The sequence below is a fragment of the Dipodomys merriami genome, unplaced genomic scaffold (assembly GCF_024711535.1).
Source record: "Dipodomys merriami isolate MVZ:Mamm:240054 unplaced genomic scaffold, mDipMer1.0.p SCAF_30, whole genome shotgun sequence".
Classification (NCBI taxonomy): Eukaryota; Metazoa; Chordata; class Mammalia; order Rodentia; family Heteromyidae; genus Dipodomys; species Dipodomys merriami.
Window position 1 is genome coordinate 16,852,566 of NW_027204493.1, and position 20,115 is coordinate 16,872,680.

The following is a 20,115-nucleotide window of genomic DNA, read 5'->3' on the forward strand; positions in this document are numbered from 1 at the left end:
GAAAAATGAACTTTACAACTTTGGCTGGGGGAGGGGGTGGAGAGGGTGGGAGATGGGAAGGGATGGGAAGGGGAAACAAAGGAGGAGGCAAAAATGTTTGATAAGAAATGTACTCATGGGGCTGGGAAGTTGGCTCAGTGGTAGAGTGCTTGCCTTGCATGCATGAGGCACTGGGTTCGATTCCTCAGCACCACATAAGCAGGAAAAAAAGCCGGAAGTGGCGCTATGGCTCAAGTGGTAGCGTGCTAGGCTTGTCCCCTCAGCTCTTCAGCTCAAGTCTAGCACGCTACCACTTGAGCCACAGTGCCACTTCCGGCTTTTTCTGCTTATGAGGTGCTGAGGAATCGAACCCAGGGCCTCATGCATGCAAGGCAAGCGCTCTACCCCTAAGCCACCTTCCCAGCCCCTGTACTCATTATCTTGACCATGTAATTGCAACCCCTCTGTACAGTATTTTCACAATTAAAACAAAAAGAACACAGGACTTGAAGTACATTAGATCTTACTCTGTCACTAATTAGTATGTTAGATGAGCCTTACCTCATCTTTAAGCCTTCATTTCTTTACCCGAAAACTAAGAATGAAGAGGTATGCTTTTCTTTTTTTTAATTGGGGTTTGAACTCAGAGCTTGTTAGGCAGACTCGTTAGCACTTGAGCCACACCCTCCTACCTACAGCTTCTTGCATATCTAGGACCAGAGATAGATACTAAGATGACAAGCATTCTGATTGAGGGGAAAACCATCATCACTAACTTTTTGCTCAGATTTGCCTCAAACCATTATCCTTCCTCTCCCCTTCTCCCTCTCTTGAGTCCTGAGATTAAAGGCATGAGCCACCATTCCTGATTTAAGAACTAACCTTCCCCCTTTTATTTTGCTTAATTATTTTTAAATAGTTGTACAAAAAGAGTTTCAACTCAATATGTCAACTTATTGATACATTGCATCTTGATCAATGTCACCTGTTCGAACACTCCCTTTTCCCTCATCTGTCTTAATACTACTCATTCTCTCAAATTTCCTGTAGAAAAAGACATAATCTGAAGGTACCTCTGGAGGTCTTGTAGTCTGTCTCCCATCCTTCATTTATAAGTGAATGTCCTTCTTAAATGCATCTTTAGGTGTAATTTACATCTCCATAGCATGTTCCTAAACTGCCACTCTCTCCTCAGATCTTTAATAAGTTGGTAGAGTGGTGAGGCAGCTAACCAGACACTACTGTGTGCTGACACTAAAGTCTATGTAGCTCTCCTACTTATGTGTGTATCCTGTTACCTGAACAGTGAGAAACCACCTTGAGGATGATAATCCACTTGGAATTATAATAGAGAATCCTAAAAAAATTATTGGAATTTGTTGATGCAGTACAATTTGATTATATTAATAGTGTTATACTTTCAGGATCACTGTCTTTTTCTAGTATTTCTAATGGCAGCCAATGATTTATGGAGCTTCAGAAATCTACTTGCTTCTCTATAAAATAAAAGGAGGAGACACTACTAGCTGTAAGATCTCTCCTGTGTTATTCTTCCATTAAAAGTTGTTTGTAAGTTCAGAGCATATATTTAGTAGAAATCACATTCTTCTTAGGTGCACTTAGTCCTGAGTTGCTGTACCGAGCAACTTTAGGGCCCTATGCTGCAGGTGGATGGGTGCCAGCAGTAGTCTTCCTTTCTTCCTTCCTTCCTTCCTTCCTCTTTCTTTCTTTTTCTTTCTTTCTTTCTTTCTTTCTTTCTTTCTTTCTTTCTTTCTTTCTTTCTCTCTCTCTCTCTCTCTCTCTCTCTCTCTCTCTCTCTCTCTCTCTCTCTCTCTCTCTCTCTCTCTCTCTCTCTTTCTTTCCTTTCTTCCTTTCTTTTCCTTTACTTTTTTAAAAATCCAAATCTTACTCTGTTTTGGTCAAGTCTCCTGAAATCTGTCATCCAGGGCCACTTTCTCCTCAATATGTTCAACTGCTTCTCTTTCCTCAGAAAGATTGTTTCAATCAAAATAAAAGCTATAATGATCATTAATGATGAGTAATGTAAATTTAAAAAGTGTAGCTGTCACTAATAGTATCATATTTATGTTAGGGGAAGAAAGTACTGTTTTTTTTATAACATAAACTTAGAGTTCACTTATTATTTTACAAAGTAACAACATATATCAACCATTAATAATGTTGGAAACCTCATGAGCAGGAATGAGTTAAAATACTTTTTTCTTTTAATTAAAAAATCAATAATGCCATGGGAATGTTTAATTTCTTATAAAAGGAACCTGGGGCAATCAATAGCATTTCTTGGTATAGATATTACATAAAGCTGAAATCAAAGCCAGCCTCAATATGGTGAGTCAGAAACAGGTAATGGTACTCAGGCCAGAAAAGCCTCCCACTCAGTTGGAGACAGTCCCAGAAATATCTAAGATTAAACACCCAGATATGGTCTTGAACTGTGGCTGTAAGGCCTGGGTGAAGCTCTAGGGGCTGTCTGACTCTACATTGAGCCTTATTGATTTTATTCCTCTGCATTAAGTTCTAACAGAGTGGGAATTGTGCCAATCAGGTGTCTATTGTTATTTTTTGATATAACCAATGCCATCATTACTAATGGATAATTACTATCTGTGTTCTAAGCTCTTTGATTAACCAAATAGCAAAAATAAAAATACAGCAGATGCAGGCATGGATTAATAAAATGTAAAGGCAATAATACACCAACTAGAAAGACACAACCAACAAAATGACTACTAGTAGTGAGGGTAGTAAACAGTTGGTACTTGAATGCAGATGTTGAGTAATATGAGAAAAGTTAACTGAGTTCTCATCCCTATCATCCCTACAATAATCTGTGTGACTCTGGAGAGATTGCTTACCTTCTCTGGGAGTTAGGACTTTGGGCCTACTCTACATTCTAGTACTCTGCATTCTAGATTCTGTGACATTTAGTGGAAGGCTCTTTCCTTCTGTTAAGTGGAGCTTGCCTTTTTTTTCTTCTTTCAATACTGTAGTTTGAATTCCAGGCCTTGCACTTGCTAGGCTGGACCATTACCACTGGAGCCACACCTTCAGCTCTTTATACTGGGTGTTTTGGAAATGCAGTAAAAAGTACAAGGTGATCTTCCACGTCTCTGCCTCCAAATTAGCTAAGATTACAGGCAAGTCAATGGTACCCAGCTTTTAACAAATTTAATATCATCCCTTTGCTTGTTTCCTTAATGAGTTCCATAATACTCTAAACTTTGAGTAATAATTTCATTTTAAGGTTTTATTTGGTTGCCCATTCATTCCAGAGATCCTTGTAAACAAGCATATTTTAAAAATAGACATTTGCATTAAAATTTGATTGTTATTATAAAGGTGGTGGGCCAAGGGGTTACAGTTATGTAAGTCAGGTTATGACTACATTCCTTTTTGGACAATGTCACCCCTCCCCTTGCTCTCTGACATTATTATTTCAATGCAACTGAGAAAAGGAGAAAGTAGCAAGCCCTGTCCCATAGTCAGAATGATGTCCTGTGGAGACCAGCCACCTTCCACTGTTTTTGTAAATTATGGAGAAAAGTCCACTTCTCTCTGAATTGTTGAGGCGTTTATTAAAATTCTAATTCCCAAGCCCCAGACCTAGCCATTCAGAATCTCTAACTATAGCTTGAAAAACGCTTTCTTTTTTTTCTTCTCATGATGACCATTCTTTTTCTACTGTCTTCAGTGTAATTTAACCTCATGAGTCCGGATGGCTCTTCTTAAGGAATGGCTGTTTCGATACAGACAGAATATAAAAAGTCACATATATTAGCCAACTGACGCGGGAAAAAAAAAAATAGTACGGTTCTGAGGTTTGAAAAACGCGTTCTGTACTAGTCCAAGAGGAGAGAGACCTGAATATTGGGAATCGCACTCGTTAGAGAAAGGACGGGATAACTTGACACACGTCTCTCGTCTCAGTCCGTGGCGGCGCTTCTGGGCTCGGGTGATGAATGTGTTCATTTCATGTGACTTGCTGTGGGTATGTACCCAGTGCCCTATCAGCGCTGCAGCCCGTGGCCAACCGCGGCCGTGTGTGCGCACTAATGACGGGCGAAGGGGCCCGGGGGAGGGGCTGCCCGGCGCATCGCCCCCGGCTCTTCCGAAGAGACGCAAACCCTTTCTCTGCAGCTGGGCTGGAAGGCTCCACGCTTCCCCTACAGAGCAAAGAAGCCATCCGTCTAAATCGTCCGTCCTCCCCCTGCCCTCCCTTCTCCCTCCTCTCCATTGTGCGGAGCCTTCTCGGTATAGCCCAGCTTCCTGCGCGCAGACCTCCACCTACTCGCTAGGGAGCCGACTTCAACCCGAGTTGCAATGGAGCTGTACGGAAAGGTAAGTGGGGGAGAAGGGAGTCGCTCAAGCGTGCTCAACGAGAGATATCGCTCCGAGGGACGTGTTTGTGTGTGTGTGTGTGTGTGAGAGACAGAGACAGAGACAGACAGACAGAGTGTGTGTGTGTGCGTGAGTGCGCGCGCCTCGCTTGCTTGCACATCTTCTCAATGCATTTATGCAGGTTCGCTTCGCATGTGTGACACTCCTCGTCACTGTCCCGCGTGTCTGATTGAAAAAAACTGTTAGAGCTACTCCCTGGAAATGTGGAAACTTTCCGGATTCCGGATGGGGAGATGGAAAGGCGCCCAGTCCCCGAACGCTTCGTGGGTATTGAAAATTAGCACAGAGTAACGTAATCCCCAGCCAAGCACTCACGGTCTGGCTTCCCAAGGCGATAGTCAGCAAAGGAAAATAACTGAGACACACTAGGGTCACTTGGCGTCCGTGTGGGGCGAGGAAATGGGCTGGGAAGACTGGGAGCGCTAAGAGCCCGGGAGCAACCGGATAGCCTGGGAAGGGAGGCGCCGCGGGCGGGTGCTTCTGGAGGAGCGAGCTCTTCTTAGGGCTGGCTGGCTTACCGGGTAATGTAGTTCAGAGAGCCCCTGTTTGCAACGGAGCCCTACAGAGCATGGAACTACAACTCCCAGAAGGCCACGCGACTCCCGGCCAATGCGCCTGTGCAATGCCAGGAGAGGACAGCTCCGGGTGCTGATGTTGGAGCGGGTTAGCGAACCCCGAGAGCGCCGTGTGTGGAGCGTGGACCGCGCGGGCTGTGCACGCTTGACCAGCCTCCAGGAGCAGCTCTGTCCTAGTCAGAGAGGAAAGACGTTTGCCTACCATGAGACACGAAGCGCCCATGCAGGTGGGTCGGTGAGGGAAGCATTGCCTCCGGGGGAATTGAGCGAGAGAGAGAGGTTTTCCCTCTGGTTCCCGGCACGGAGCGAGCCTGACCCGGGGGAAGGTCTGGACCGCCCCGCGCCCAGCGGCCGCTCCCTGGTTGGGTCCTGGAGAGACGTGGGGTCCTCGACCTTCCCTGCGGCTGTGGACGAGGACTAGGGGCTGTCGGTGATCTTTCCCGCCTCCGTTCGGGACCGAGGGTGTTGGTGTCACAGGAAAAGCAAACAAAGTCGGGGGAGCGTGCCCGCCTCCCAGGTAGCCACGGGCGGTCCCTCCTGGCCGCCCGGGGTCGTGGCTGCGGGGTGTCCCGGCGGGTGCGAGGCAGAGGCGTGGGGTTCCGGCCGGAGAGCTCTCTCCACCGGAGTCGGTCGGGACACGGAGCGTGCTGCTCGGCTCAGGACACACTGAAAGAAAGGGAAGCTTTTAGGGTCTTCAGTTAGGGTCCCTGGATGCGGGGCGGGGGACGAACACGCATGCCAGCCCTTCCCCTGTGTCTGTACAACCGGCTTGTACTCGATCGGAGATGCCCTGCCCTTCACTGTCCCGCGTGGGGTGCCCATTTCTTTTACGCGCGGATCTCCCGTTTTTGTTTTTTTCTTTTAAATTTCATCTTGGGTTTGCTTCCTTAACAAATGCACAGGCGCCTCCGCTCCAGCACCTCACGCAAGTTTTGTTTTTAATAAAGGCGAATGGTGTTTCTTGTGTCCGAGTACGATCCGTTAACGCTACACCTCGGTCTGTGTTCACTAAGCCGGCAGAGTGAGCCCATCACGTAACAAAAAGGCGTTTTATGAATGGGGTTGAGAGCAGACTAGATAGATCACACCATTTGGAATGCGTTGCCTCTTTCAGAACCCATCTTGCTGCCAAACCCAACGACATAAATATTTAATAGTAATCTAGGCTCAAACGTTTTCTATAGTTTCTTCGTGAGCCAAGAGTTTTAAACACCTGCTTCAATTTACTTTTATTTTATGAGTTATGTAGATTAAGGTGTCCTGACTGGACTGTTAAAAGAAAAAAAATAGCTGCAGGATGTAATTGTTTGTTGAAGGATTATATAATAGAAAGCCCTCAAATTACCTTAAGAGTTATTGAAAATTTGATTTCTTTCAGGGGACCATGCCTCATTGTGTGTCTTCTAATACCTTTATCTGTGACTTTGTAGATGTGATATGAAAAGAACTTGGGTTTACAATAAAAGTACAGCTGTTGCATTCAAGACATATTGGCTTATGATAGTTTTTCATAACTGGGGGTAATGCCAAGATCCAACTAGCTGTTAATCACATTTGATATAAGTAACATTGGCTGTAGACTTAAAAAAATAAGTTAATACACGTCACTATGTGTATGTATAGCCAGCTCTCATGTTGTATATACTAAATGTATACAGTAATAAAATTTTCCAAAATGATAAAAAATATAAAAGAATAAAGTCAATTATTAGATTCGAAAGTGGGTACAATGTAGGCATAGCAATGTTTGTCAAAATAAATGGCTAAAAATTAACTACATTGTATTTTGATTTTTTTGTAAATTGGCTTAGAAGGTTCAGAGGGTCATTAAATGTTAGCACAACTATGTGAAATTAATGCTTAAGGAAATACTCGCAATGATATATGTGGCCACTAACTGTTAGTAGGTGCCATAATGCCCTAATTTAGTTAGAAACTTGATGAAGAATAAATATAAAAATTAGGTACAATAGAATTAATTTGCTTATGGGTAGAGTAGATTTCTTATTTATGGTGTCTTGTATTTAGTAAATGAATTTTTGAAATTGAAAATTTTAAATTTCTAAACACTATCATGGGGAACATATACATTTTAAGAAATTGAATATTTTTGAATATTTAATTAAAGCACATACATTGATTCATTTTAAGAAATGGTTGTTATAGTGACCTCTCTCCATTGTTATCAGAGTTTATATATATATATATATATATATATATATACATATACATATATATATGTATACTGGGAGGAATAAAGACTATAATCATTATGTAATTTTTTAAAACAGCAAATAATGTCCCAGTACCTCTACTTCTAGTCATTACATTCCAGGTGACTTTGAAGATATAAAAATGCAAAAAAAAAAAAAAGTTCACATTCCTTTTTTCCCACTTAAACTGAATTACATCATTTAAAATATATGACCAAAATACTTGTTATTTAAGCTTATAAAAGAGTTACAAGCAAAGCATTATTTTATAATCCCATTATCAGGGGATTTTGTTTTTACATTCAGAAATACTTAGTTCATTTGCTGATGTAAAAAGTACTTTTTAATTTCTTGGCTGATTTTCTAGTTTACTTATATTTTTGAAATCAAAGAATTCTTTGAAAGAAATTATATATTATCCTTTTAAAAGCCTATATAAATAGCTGAGTATTCCGTTTAAGCTAGTTGCCTTTGATATATGAATATCCCGGACAGAATACTTTTTTTGAATTGACAGAAAATGAAGAATAATAGTTGTTTTTTTAATAGTGGCTACTAAAATAATACATAATGATAATCTTGTATATCTGTGTTTTCTTCATAATGAAATAACCAGGAATAGCATTTGGTAATTGTTTCAAGTGATGAGCTGAGAATTTTAATGCAAGAGATGGTCATTTGCATCTTCTCATTCAGTGTGTGCACAAACCATGAGAACCAAATAACAGGGAAAATAGCAATGCTCCTGACTTGAGTGCCACACTTTGGCTGCAACAAAGTTTGATTCAGGAACTAGATTGAACCATTCTGTTTATCTAGTGTCTTGTCTTCACCATGCATTCTGGTGTGAAATGGTCTCATTATGTTTGTGCATGTGTATAAATTTGTATTCACATCGCATTGTTGTATATCTGTATAAAATAGTCATACATGAGTGTATGTAATTACATGTAAATAAAAATAAAAATATATTTCAAAGTCTAATAGGTCATCATTACCCTATTGTGCTGGTCCTGGCCATCTTTCTCAAATCTCAGCCTCCTGAGTACCTTTGATTACAGACATAAGCCACCAGCACCTGGTCTACCATTACTCTAATACAAACAAGATATCTTACTGGAGCTTATCAAAATTATGTAACTTTTTCAATATTAAAGAGTAAAAATTCTACTACCCTTACTGTCTAAATCTTCCTCATTGAAAGGAAAATATATTCTCATTATCTTCTCTTTATGAAATGAGCTTGCTTAAATTAAATCATATATTTGAGGACTAATATTTTGAAAAAAAGTTTCCTTTTATTTCCTGGATTTGAAATTTCTTGTATCCTCTGACCAAATGCTTACACTTCAATTTTGTTGTCACAAGTTTTCAGAGTCACCCCACAAGTTCAAAGCTTCTGGCTATTTATGAAACCTCAAAGAAAAGCATATACTCAAACAATGGAGCAGAGTGCCAAAAAAAAGATTACCTAAAAGTGAGGAAGGGATGTAGACATAGGACCCAGGTAAACTTGGGGTGAAACCATTAGTGATTAAATAACCCATGCTGTACCCCAATAAAATGTCAAACATTAATGTCTAAATGTGTGATTTGGCAATGAAAAGGATATAGCATTCTTGCATTTCTTTATTGTGAATTTCCAACTATATCTATTCACAATCATCAGCTCTCTAACCTTGTTTGAAATGAACCTTTACCCTTCATCCTTCACAGACGCAGGAGAGTTTCCTAGCTAACAATGGAAAAGCGAGAAATCCTCCTCTAGTTTTTTGTCTGTTTCTTCAAGTATTTTCTGTAAAGGACAATGCTATTGGGTAGTACAACCTTTGAAAGGGGGGCCTACAGAGAAGTCTGGTAGTCATGTGAGGGATACCCTTGGCGAAATGGGATTCTACTTTCTCTTCCTCTTCAATTCCTCTCTGTGAGGTTTGTGATTCTATCCTACTCCACATTTCCCCCATGACTTTCTGCCTTCTTACAAGCTCCAAAGTATTATTCTTAATATAGATGGATATTGAATTTCTGAGTGCTTTTTCTGTACTTATAATTATTGTTGTATAGTTTATTCACTTTATTATGTTGGATTACATTGATTTTTTGGTTAATATGGTATTCCTTAGATAAGCTCTAGTTGGTTGTGGTACACTGGCTTTTCTATATATTAGTGAATCAATTAGATTATATTTTGTTAAATATTTTTATATTTCTGTCATGATAAATAGTAGACTATGATTTTACTTTTAATTCCTTTATGAGTTTATAATACTGAATTACATTGGACTTATAAAACCAGCTGAGAATTTCTCATTTCTCTCATTTTTGGGACAACTTTTCTGTGTTTATGTGTGTAAGTCTAATATATTTTATTTCTTAAAGTATTTTAATAATGCTCATCAATGAAGTTATTGAAGTGCGAACTTTTCTTGGTAGAATTTTTATAACATGCAATTTATTTGATACATTAATGTCTATATTCAGTCATTCTATTTTTCTCTAATACATAGTATTATAAAGCATAGTGTTTATGGTCTAACTCTTGATGTGTGACTAAATGGTACTCTGTAACAAAAGGGATACAATAGATATCATTAGTGTTATGGGTTTTAAAGTTGGGAAATTAGCCTGAACAACCAAAGGGGCTCAGTTTAATCATATGAGTTCTTAAAAAGCAGAAAAATTTCTAGGGTTGAAGTCAGAGAAAGGTATCCGAGGAGTTCCAAGACAGGTAATTATAGTCTTTTACCAGGACTTCAGTTGTGCAACCATAAACAACTGAGTTGTACTTAGAACCTCAATGGTCTTAGATATAGAATCTGGATAAGAATCCATCCTAACCAGTACATTGGTTGGGACTATAGGGACAAATATGGACTAAGCAGAGTGACCAGAGAATCAAGTTAAGTTATACTATGTCCAGAATTCTGGTTCAGTGATTATAAATGGATATAGTTTTTATATGTTTATTATATCAGCAGTAGGAAACAAAATATGCATACATCAATTCTACCGCAGTTGATTTGGGTAGGTTATTTGTTTCACCTATAGTTTTACCTATTGCTGAGCAAGAGTTTCAAATCTCCAAGCATATGGAGCAATTTCCCTTTTTCTTTTCTCTTTTTGGTTCTTGTAGGTTTTGTTTTCATGCATTTTCAAGCTTTTCAGAAAGCTTAATGTGAAATGTACTTCTTTGTCTCTGGTAACACTTCTTGTTTTAACATTTATTTATTATACTACTAACATAAATACTTTTTATTTATTAATAGTGTTTTTATTATATATTTAATGTTTTTACATTTTCACTTTTACCTTTTTTGGGTATTGTAACCAGTGGGCAGCTAGACCTTGCATTTTTATCCAGGTGGAAAACCTCTGCCTTTTAATTAGAATTTTGGCCTGTTTTACTTTATTTTTTAATAAGCAGTGCAGTTTAAGTTTTATTGTTGTGCTACTTATTTTATATTTAACTCATTTGTTGTTTCTCCCTGTTATTTGTTTTACTGCCATAATTTACTTAAATATTTTAAGTATTTTAATATCTCTGTTGATTATTTGTTTCCATTTTTAGTGTTTAAACAAAAGATTATGATATTCATTTTCAGTTTGTTAGTCTACCTGAACTTTGTATTATTTACCTACATATATACAAACACTCACAAACACACACATAAATATATGACTTTGCTATTGTATAATTTCATGTAGCTCATCTTTATGAAATTGTCATGGATATTATATGTGCATTTATTATAAATCTCTGAAAATTTTATAATTAACTTTAAAGAGTCATATGTATTTTCATTAGGTAGAGAAAAACTATATGAAATTAAAGTTTTTTACAGTCCTTCTGATGCTCTTTCTGTTATTCTGATTTTCTTTCAGCCTGATTTGCTTCCTTTACCTTTTCCCATGGCATAGATATCCTAGCTACACTTTACCTCAGACTTTGCTTATCTGCTAATTATTGTAATTATTATTTTTTGGTCATAGGGCTTGAACTCAGGGCCTGTGTGCTGTCCCTGAGCTTTTGGGCTCACAGCTAGTGATCTATCACTTAGATCCACAGTTCCACTTCCAGTTTTCTGGTGGTTAATTGGAGATAAGAGTCTCACAGACTTTCCTTCCCCAGGCTGGCATCAAACCATGATCCTCAGGTCTTAGCCTTCTGAGTAGCAAGAATTATAGTAATGAGCCACGGGTGCCCAGCTAATGATTTTAATTTTGACTTCAATTTTGAATCAAAGTTTTACTGCAGGTAATTTTTTGGTTCACTTTTTTTAAAACTAGTACTGTACATATACTATTTCATTGATGAACTCTATAATAATGTGAAGTTAGAGTGTTTTCATATTATTGAACCAAAATATGTACTACCATTTTTCTCTTTTGAAGATTTTCATTCTAGCTTTTAATTTGAACAGTTTGTCTATAATGTGCCTAGATGTTGCTTTCTTTACATATATAGTTAGCTTGGAGGTTTGAATGAACTTCTTAGACTTGTACGTCTATGATTTTCACTGCATTTGAAAAAGGAACTTTTTTTTCATTTTATCTTCAAATATTCATTTTCTTTTGGCTTCAGATACTTGACTTATATATGTATTAGAGTTCTGACATTGTTCCAGAAGTTACAGTTATTTATCTCTTATTCTTTGTTAAATTGTGTGATTTCCACTGGTTTGTCTTCCAGTTCAGTGGATGTGTCTTTTGTTATTTGCAATATTTTGTTAAGCCCATCCAGGTATTATTCAGCCCAATTGTTGTATTTCTTCTTTTAGGTTCTTTACTCACTTCTTTTATGCTAGCAACATGATGTGTTATCAAGTAAAGGTGTAGATGTTAGCTCTTCAGATGAAAGAGCTGATTATTAAAGTAGTTTAATGTGACTCAATTATTGTATTGTGCAGAAACAAAAAATAATTAATTAATTGAGCTCCTTTTAGAGAAAGAGTGATATAGAAATGTAAGCAACAGTTTTAGCACTTTCATTAGACCATAATTATTTCATTAGACTATAATTATATAACATTGTACTTTTTTAAGTGTTTAAATAAAATAAAAATGCTAAAAATTGCTTAAAGCACTTTAAAAATTTGAACAAGGGCTATGCAAAATTATTGAAAATTGCTTTTAAGAATTTTTTGGTGGTACTGGGACTTGAACTCAAGCCCTTGTGCTGTTGTTCTTACTCTACAAGTAGAACCATGCCTCTAGTCAGATAATTACTGTCTTTAGCCTATTTGTAGCTTTTTTCATATCTTCACCTCTGTAGAAACAAAATGCCTTATGGAGCACCAACATGCTTCAGATTGAAGTATCATATCCATTTCACTGTGGTCATGAAGGACTTTTCTATGAATCAAGCAATAAAGTCATAGTAGTGAGTATTCTGGGTTTTTCATCTTCTAGTGAATGATAAGGCCAGTAATTCCTTGAATTCGAGCTATTTGGCTTGAGTATAGTATTGGCAACTTGAAAATGTCACATTCTATAGTTACTTGGCCACCTAGTTGAACAAAAAAATCTGGAACTTCCCACACTTGGCTTTTTATGCTTGAAACAAAATCATAATATAACTTTAAGAGGTGAGGTCATGAACATCTCATTATCAGTCTACAGCTCTACAGCTAGTCAAAGGAAGTATTACTTGTTAGTCACCCAGTGTCTCTGAGCTATGTCTGGCCTTGTCAAGCTTGTAGCCCAACCTTGATGAATAGTTTCTATTCAAATGGGTATAGCCTGAGGAACCCAAAAGAGACTGATGAAAGGTTGTGTTAAGTATCAATTAGTGAATCATGATTCTTAAGTGACTCTCATCTATGGTGTTAGAAGAAAAAGCAGCTCTTTTATTTTAAATGTTTGATTCAGTGAGCACCTGTCTGACAGAACTGATTAAAGGGGATAGCAGAAATACACACCTGTGGATGTGAACATTCTTTCATAAATATGGGCTTCTTTCTAGTAAATAATAGTAGCAGTAGTATTTGAATGTAAAGCAGGGTTGTTTATAACTAGAAAATTGACTTCATAAGTCATTCAAATTGGAAGAATCACACAATCTTAAAATACAAATATATGAATTAGAACACCGATTTTCTCACAAATGGTTTCGTTAGTGCAAGGACCACTGAGTCCTGTCCTGAACAATGGGTGAAAGTGGAGAGATAGGAAGCTCCAGAAAGAATATTTATTATAAATCTTTAGAAGTATTTTCCCTGAGGTTCATATTTTTTTACAAATTTAAAATATTAAAAAAATTAATGTTTTACTAGTGTTTAAAGATAATTATTGGTTGAGAAACATCTTAGAATTAAAATTTAAGATTATTTTCTTCCTACTGGGGATTTCTAGAGTCTTTTTACATAATATTGTTAAGAAAGATCTTCATAGCACTAGATATCTGTTCTGTTACTTGTTCTTTTCTTTTCAGAAGGAATATTTGTATAAGAAGCAATTTTCACTTTGTGGTCTCATTTTGGATACTGGCCTTCAGCTATTGATATTTCCTAATGGAGTGAGGGGATATAATACATTTGTATAATTTTTTAAAAAGCTGATGAAGAAGCCAAATCTACCTTCTTCCAATTAAGAAGAGTGAAGAAATACCTGTGGCTTTAAAACAGGATCACTACTTTTTATAGTAGCCTATTCTGCCTCCAGTAGGGCACCAGTTCTTAGAAGTTCTTAGAAGATGCTGTCTCTTACAGAACAGGGGTAACTGACAAAGCTCTTACTTAGGAACAACTTATCCAGACAGGCTGGGTAAGCCTTCCCTACCAGAGTCTATATGATAGTGAGATTGCTGTCACTGTATCACCAGGAAAGGATGCTGGGGATGATGTTAGCTAGTACAGAGCTAGTACAGACCCTGGTGACATTTGCCTGAATGTAAGATGACTCAACCTTCTCAAATATACATCCTGAGGCTGTGGCAATATATACCTAGTCTACATATGGATGTCTGTTAATCCAATGTACTCCAAACTTGCCTGATAAAAGAACCATAAAAAGCTTTAAAAATGAGTTCTTCCAGAGAGACAAAGGATACATATTCTCCCTCAGATGTAAAACTAGAACTAATTTATAAGTATACAAGTAACACATGGAGCTGTATGCAATTGCCTACAGACGTATTAACCAAAGTAGGGGAGAATTTAAATGGTGTAATTCCTATTCAACCAAATGGATACTGGGAAACTGGTACTTGAACAGTGTAGGAGAAACATAAAGGAATGGGGGTAGAGGAATAAAGGCATAAGGGAGAGGGAGAATGCAGTCATATTCCGTGCATATCCTTGAAACTAAGAACACTGAGGGAAGGGAATGAGTTAGGAGGGATGAGGGAGAATGACGAAAGGAGTGACATTGATAGAGATTCATTGTACTTACAACTAATTTGTTGAATGTTAACACCTTTGTACAATTACTTAAAGATAATAAAAATATGACAAAAATGAGAGCTCTCTGGCTCTGTCCTATGTATTTTAATTTTGCAAAATTCCGGGTGGATTTTTTTCCCCCATGTTAGGGAATTTTGGATCTAATCTACCCTGTGAGGGCTTAGTTTTATGTTCTGAATAAAAATATATCAGACTGTAGAAACAGGCACTGAAAACATGATGTTTGGTATTTCACATTGCCAAAAAATGATGAGAAAGCTTAATGTGTATTTTACACATATTCACAAGAAAATTTGGAAGATTTTTTTCACTTTGCTGCTAAGTGAGAAGCCTTTTCACTTTTAAAAATTGACATCTGCATATAGAAAGTGTGAATGGCAAGCATTCAGTCTTTTAAGGTTTTGTACTTTTGTTTTTATCACGGCTGCATCTGAGAATGATAATTGGCTGTTTGCAGAAATGTATGACTTGGATTTTCAACCAGTCTCCTATTAGTCCATTCCATCCATACCTAGCACGAACATCCATTCACCTAGCTTGTTAAGTTTTGTACCAAGGCTTCCTGGTGCTAATAAAACCGCTCAGCCCTGAGCAAGCTTGAGTAATTAGTCATTCAAGCCACACCCAATCAATACTTGGTGGCTCCAACCCCATGGTCATTCAAAGTTCTGTACTGCAAACAACCTTATAGGTTTGTGTAACAAGGATTTAGGATTGCATTTTCTCTAGTCTGTTTACTTGTAGGTCCTAAACTGTTGTTGAGTTTTCTTTTCTACCACAGTGTGTTGTCTACTCTTAGATTTTTTTCCTTATTAATCCAGACCTGAAATTGACCTTTCTCAATTTCTACAAAATTCAGCTCATGCTCATAGATTTCAGATATTTAGAAGCTTTTCCTGATGCTGTGTGGAAGGCAATGTTGAGAGAGATTACGTCATTGGCTATATTCTCTTCTTATAGGTTTTCTGGCTCTCAGAAAACTTCTGTCTGCCCACCGACCCTTCAGTGTCTCCTCTTTGACACTCAGAAGTATATTAAAAATGTTCTTTGTTCCTTGCCATAATATTTGAAATTAAGGAAAAATTAAAAGTTCAGTAATTAGGGAAGTTTACAGAGTCAGAGTGAAATGTTCAGAATTAAACCTTCTTGCCCTCTGAAGTGAGGAAAAAAAACAGGAAGCTTACTCTGTTAAACTGGCCTCTCCAGTTCAGATAATAACAATGGAATCTGGGTGTGCTGGTGCTTACCTGTAATCCTAGCTGTTCTAGAGGTGAAGGTAGAATCACAGTCTGAGGCTAGCTGTGGCAAAAGCATAAGGTCTATCTAATAAATAAACCAAAACTTAAAAACAGGGTCTGGAGGTATGTGCAAATGATAGAATTTTCCTAGTAAGTGTTCAAGTTTCAGTACTTCAATGAAATATGCATTAATGGGAGTGGGAAACAGAACAAATGCCTTGTATATCATTTCAGTGTAGTGAAAGAAATATCAAAGATGATGATGAAAGCTTTGATCAAGTATTTAACACATACAAACAATTTTGTTTTGATAGTCTCACTCTTCCTAATACACAGTTGAGGAAGATGTAGCTTAGAACAGATAAACAAAACAATAAAAAAAACTCACCTAGGTTCATACATGTAGTCACGTAGCAAGTGTCAGACATGGGATTCCTTCTCAGACAATCTAGTCACAGAACATGAGCTCTTTACCTATACTCACATTTTGATGTGCATGCTCTTTTCAACAGGTGAATTTTCATGCACATAATTAGAGAGATGCTGGACAACCAGTACAATTATACCTCTTTCTTCTATCCTTGCTGTGGTTTTAAAGGTCTAGTTTCCTAGTACCTGAGTGCCACCAATGCCTAGGGAGTGTACTAATGACTCTCTGCTTCGGCATCTATGAGAATCTGTAAAAGCTGCCCAAACCAGGGTCCTATATCACTGTCGTGGTAGGATTGCATTGTTAGAGGGCTAAGGTATGTCTAGCCTCTGTGGTTCCCTTCCCAGCAGACCTTGCTTACAACCTTCTCTTTGGGGTCTGGGTATTCTTTTAACTCACTTCTCTCTGTGGTCTGGATGTCCTTTTACTGGAGCTCCAGCCCCAGTAAAGGCTTTCTCCCCCCTTCTGGAATCAGTCTAGTAGTAAGCAATAATATCACAAATCTCTGCTTCCAATAACAGAGTTTGATAATCTGTATTTTCTTTTACACACACACACACACACACACACACACACACACACACACACACACACACACACACACACACACACACACACACACACACACACACACTTTGTGCTCAGGATTGAGCCAAGGGGGCTATTGTGCTCTCAGCATGTGTTCTACTACTCAAATACAGCCCCTGGTTCTGACAGCTTTTTGATTTTATGACAGTGCAAAAGCAATACATATTCAATAGAAACTGTACTCTTTAAATTTTTATCTCTTCCTAGGTCATCAGTATGTGATCCTGGGCAGTTTCAGGGAGTTACAGCTCCCATTTGGCCCCCACATCATAAGTAAAAATCACTGAGAGTCTACTCACATACTGTGTTATGTAATGAAGATTTGATAGTTTATAAAATGTATTTTCATCTTATGATGTTATCAACTTACTGTGGGTTTATCAGGATACAACCCCATTGTGAATTGTATTTGCACATGTACATAAATAAAATTGAGTTTTAGTCATGTCTCACTTTAACAATTGAATGAATACCTTTTAGAAGCAAGAAATTATGCTCCTTTACATCTTCAAATATCCTTTGTGATTTAAGTTTCAAACAGGATATCTGGTGAATGACAGAATGAACTTGTTGAGCCTACATGTCACTAACTCTTGAAGAATACATTTAGTCTAGGTAATGAGAGCTCAGTACTCATTGAGAAACACAAGGAATCAAGATGTCATATTGAGAAGCAAACATCATTTCTCAATTTTATTTCTAAGACTTTAAATTTCATCATTAAAATGGAAGTATGACTTTTGGTTCTGTATACAAGGTGTTTGGAACTCATTGTACCTATCCTTACTAAATCTAAACCAAACTAAATCTCTTCTTAGACTCATCAGAAAATTGAAATCAAAGAGCTAACTACTGTCCCCAAGAGTTGGAGAGCTGACAGGAAGAAATGTAGGGTCACAACTTTATAGAGCAGAAACTTCCATGTGAAGCATTATCAGAGTGGGAAATCCTGTATTGTTGTTGAAAATAGCTGAATGAGTATGGACAAATCTGAGATAAAAATTCCCAAGGGTCCCATTCTTAGGGTCCCATTTCATACTTTTGTGACATTTACCTTCAGGAGCCCTGTTAAGTTCTTATAGTGAAATCAGAGAAAAAAATGTCTTCATGGTTTTAGCTCAGGAGGGAGGGAGGAAAAATAGCCATTTTAATTTATGCCATATCAATCTGTATCTAAAATGGGGACATTAATAGACCTCTTAAGAGTAGTAAAAGAGTTACGTGTCAGCATATGTAGAGCACATAGTGCTAGTTGATGAAAGCAGTGTTTCTTTTATTCCTTAACCAATTTCTGTACATAAGTGGGTTATCTGTACATGTGGTAGTCACTTTTGTCAGTGTGATTGGATTAAGAAGCACCTAGAAAATTAGTAAACCGTGCCTCTGTGTGTGTCTGTGATAGAGATGGTTGGATCATGAAATCTCTGATCTAATGAATGGATTAATCCCTTAATGGATTCACAATATGATGGCATTATTGGGAGATATTAAAATATAAGAGGAAGGGGCCTAATTGGAAGAAGTAGGTAACTGGGGGCATGTCCTTAGAAGTTATATTCTGCCCCACCTACTTCTTGTCTTTGCCATTCTCTGCTTTTTTTTTTTTTTTGCAAATTCTTTATTGTGATTAAATGATTACATAATTTCACAAATTTTACAGAATTGTGGAATAGTGATGCTTAGTTAAATTTACAAACACATTCTAACTTTTATGGGGCAAATTGTCTATTGTGGTCTGTAAAGTTTATGAATTCTATGGATTTTGACTATACAGTTATTTCTTCCACATCGGGTGATGTGTACATTCCTTTCCTTTTGCATAGTGTCAGCTGTTCCCTCTTTCCCACTCATTCCCTCCCTCCCATCACTGCCATTGAGTTGCTTAGTTCATTTTGATCAATGTCCAGTGCAGCTGATGGGTCCCACTGTTGTATGTTTTTCCCTGATTCCCTCTACTTCTGGGTCCTCCTCCTGGTTCTCTGCTTCTTGACTGCCATTAAGATACTCCTACCATCACAATGTTCTTTCCAAGCACATGGGCCAAGAAACCAAAGACTGAATTCCCTGAAACCATAAGCTAAAGTAAATTCGTCCTCTCTTAAGTTATTTCTCTGAGGTATTATTGTCACAACACTAAAACATACACTTACAAAAGTTGTACGTGAAAAGTGGGCTTTGGTTGTAGCCACTTGTAATCATTGCACCATTCTGGAAGCTCAGGCAAGAGGACCACAAGTTCAAGGCCAGCCTGGACTATACAGCAAGACCTTATCTCAAGAGGGGAAAAAAAGGCAATTGTACATGAGATGGAAATCAAGAGATACCTAAAAGTTATACTATTATATCCATTCCCCTTTGAATCCCATGAGGAAGTTACTTATTCTTTACTGAAGTAAAAAAGAAAAAACAAAGATTTCTGAATACTAACCTATTTTATCCAGGCTCTTACCTTAAGAACCCAGAACTAGACTTTAAATCTTTTGTGTCTTTACCACTTCTCATTCCCTGGAAAGCACCCTCAGCAACATGGTAAATTGTGAACATGACATGAGTTGAATCTTATTGCTTCTCAGCTGGCTTTTACTAGAGCAAATGGTAGCAGACGCATGGAGAAATTGCTGGCCAAAGACTGCCAGAAAAGCACTGCAGTTGTAATCTGTTCTCAGATATAAACAGGATATAGGCAAATTTGTGTTCAGAAGAGGACAGTTACCAAGAGAAGCAGCCTGTCCAGATGATACGTTTTTTGGAAGTCATAACCATCAGTATTTTCCTTCTTCACTTTGTAGCTCTCAGGAATAATTGCTATTTTTTGTCTTTTTCCCCAGATGACTATTAGGATATAAAACTACTGTTTCTAAACTTCTATTCACTTTGCCTTTAATTTAAAAGAAATGCATGTGGCTTTTTAAAATAATTACCCGTATTCTTCCCCTTCAGGCTGTTATCAATAGTGATAATTGGACACAATAATTAAAAATATATTCTTTTTTGTTTGTTTGTTTCTCAACAGATCCAAAAAATGGCTTAGTGTCATTGAGATTTTCAAGTGCCCAAGTAAATCCCCTGGAAGTAATTTGTTTTTCAAATTTAGTTTGAAAGGCAAATGTCAGAACTTCCATCTGAAGTAGGCTGTACGATTGCATGTGGGAGTCAGAAGTAATCTCTTTGGTTTCTGGTCAGTAGAATTTCTGGAGAAATGAGATTTAAAATGGCACTTCAGTTAAATCCATTATCTACTGCTAGTACACCAAAACACAATTCGATTGAGGG

General features: G+C 37.7%; 1 protein-coding gene across 2 annotated transcripts in view; it reads left to right on the forward strand.

Moving 5' to 3' along the window:
* Window positions 1-4,015: 4,015 nt before the first annotated feature.
* Window positions 4,016-20,115, forward strand: part of Rab3c (RAB3C, member RAS oncogene family) — a 217,607-nt gene continuing 201,507 nt past the window's right edge. Inside the window, exon 1 of one of the 2 annotated variants that reach the window (XM_070041215.1) lies at window positions 4,016-4,338. In XM_070041215.1, coding sequence (XP_069897316.1) covers window positions 4,321-4,338 — 18 coding nt within the window. In that variant the 5' untranslated portion in view covers window positions 4,016-4,320. Of the gene's footprint in view, window positions 4,339-5,010; window positions 5,201-20,115 lie in introns of those variants that run through there. The other variant, XM_070041214.1, reaches the window with a different exon arrangement.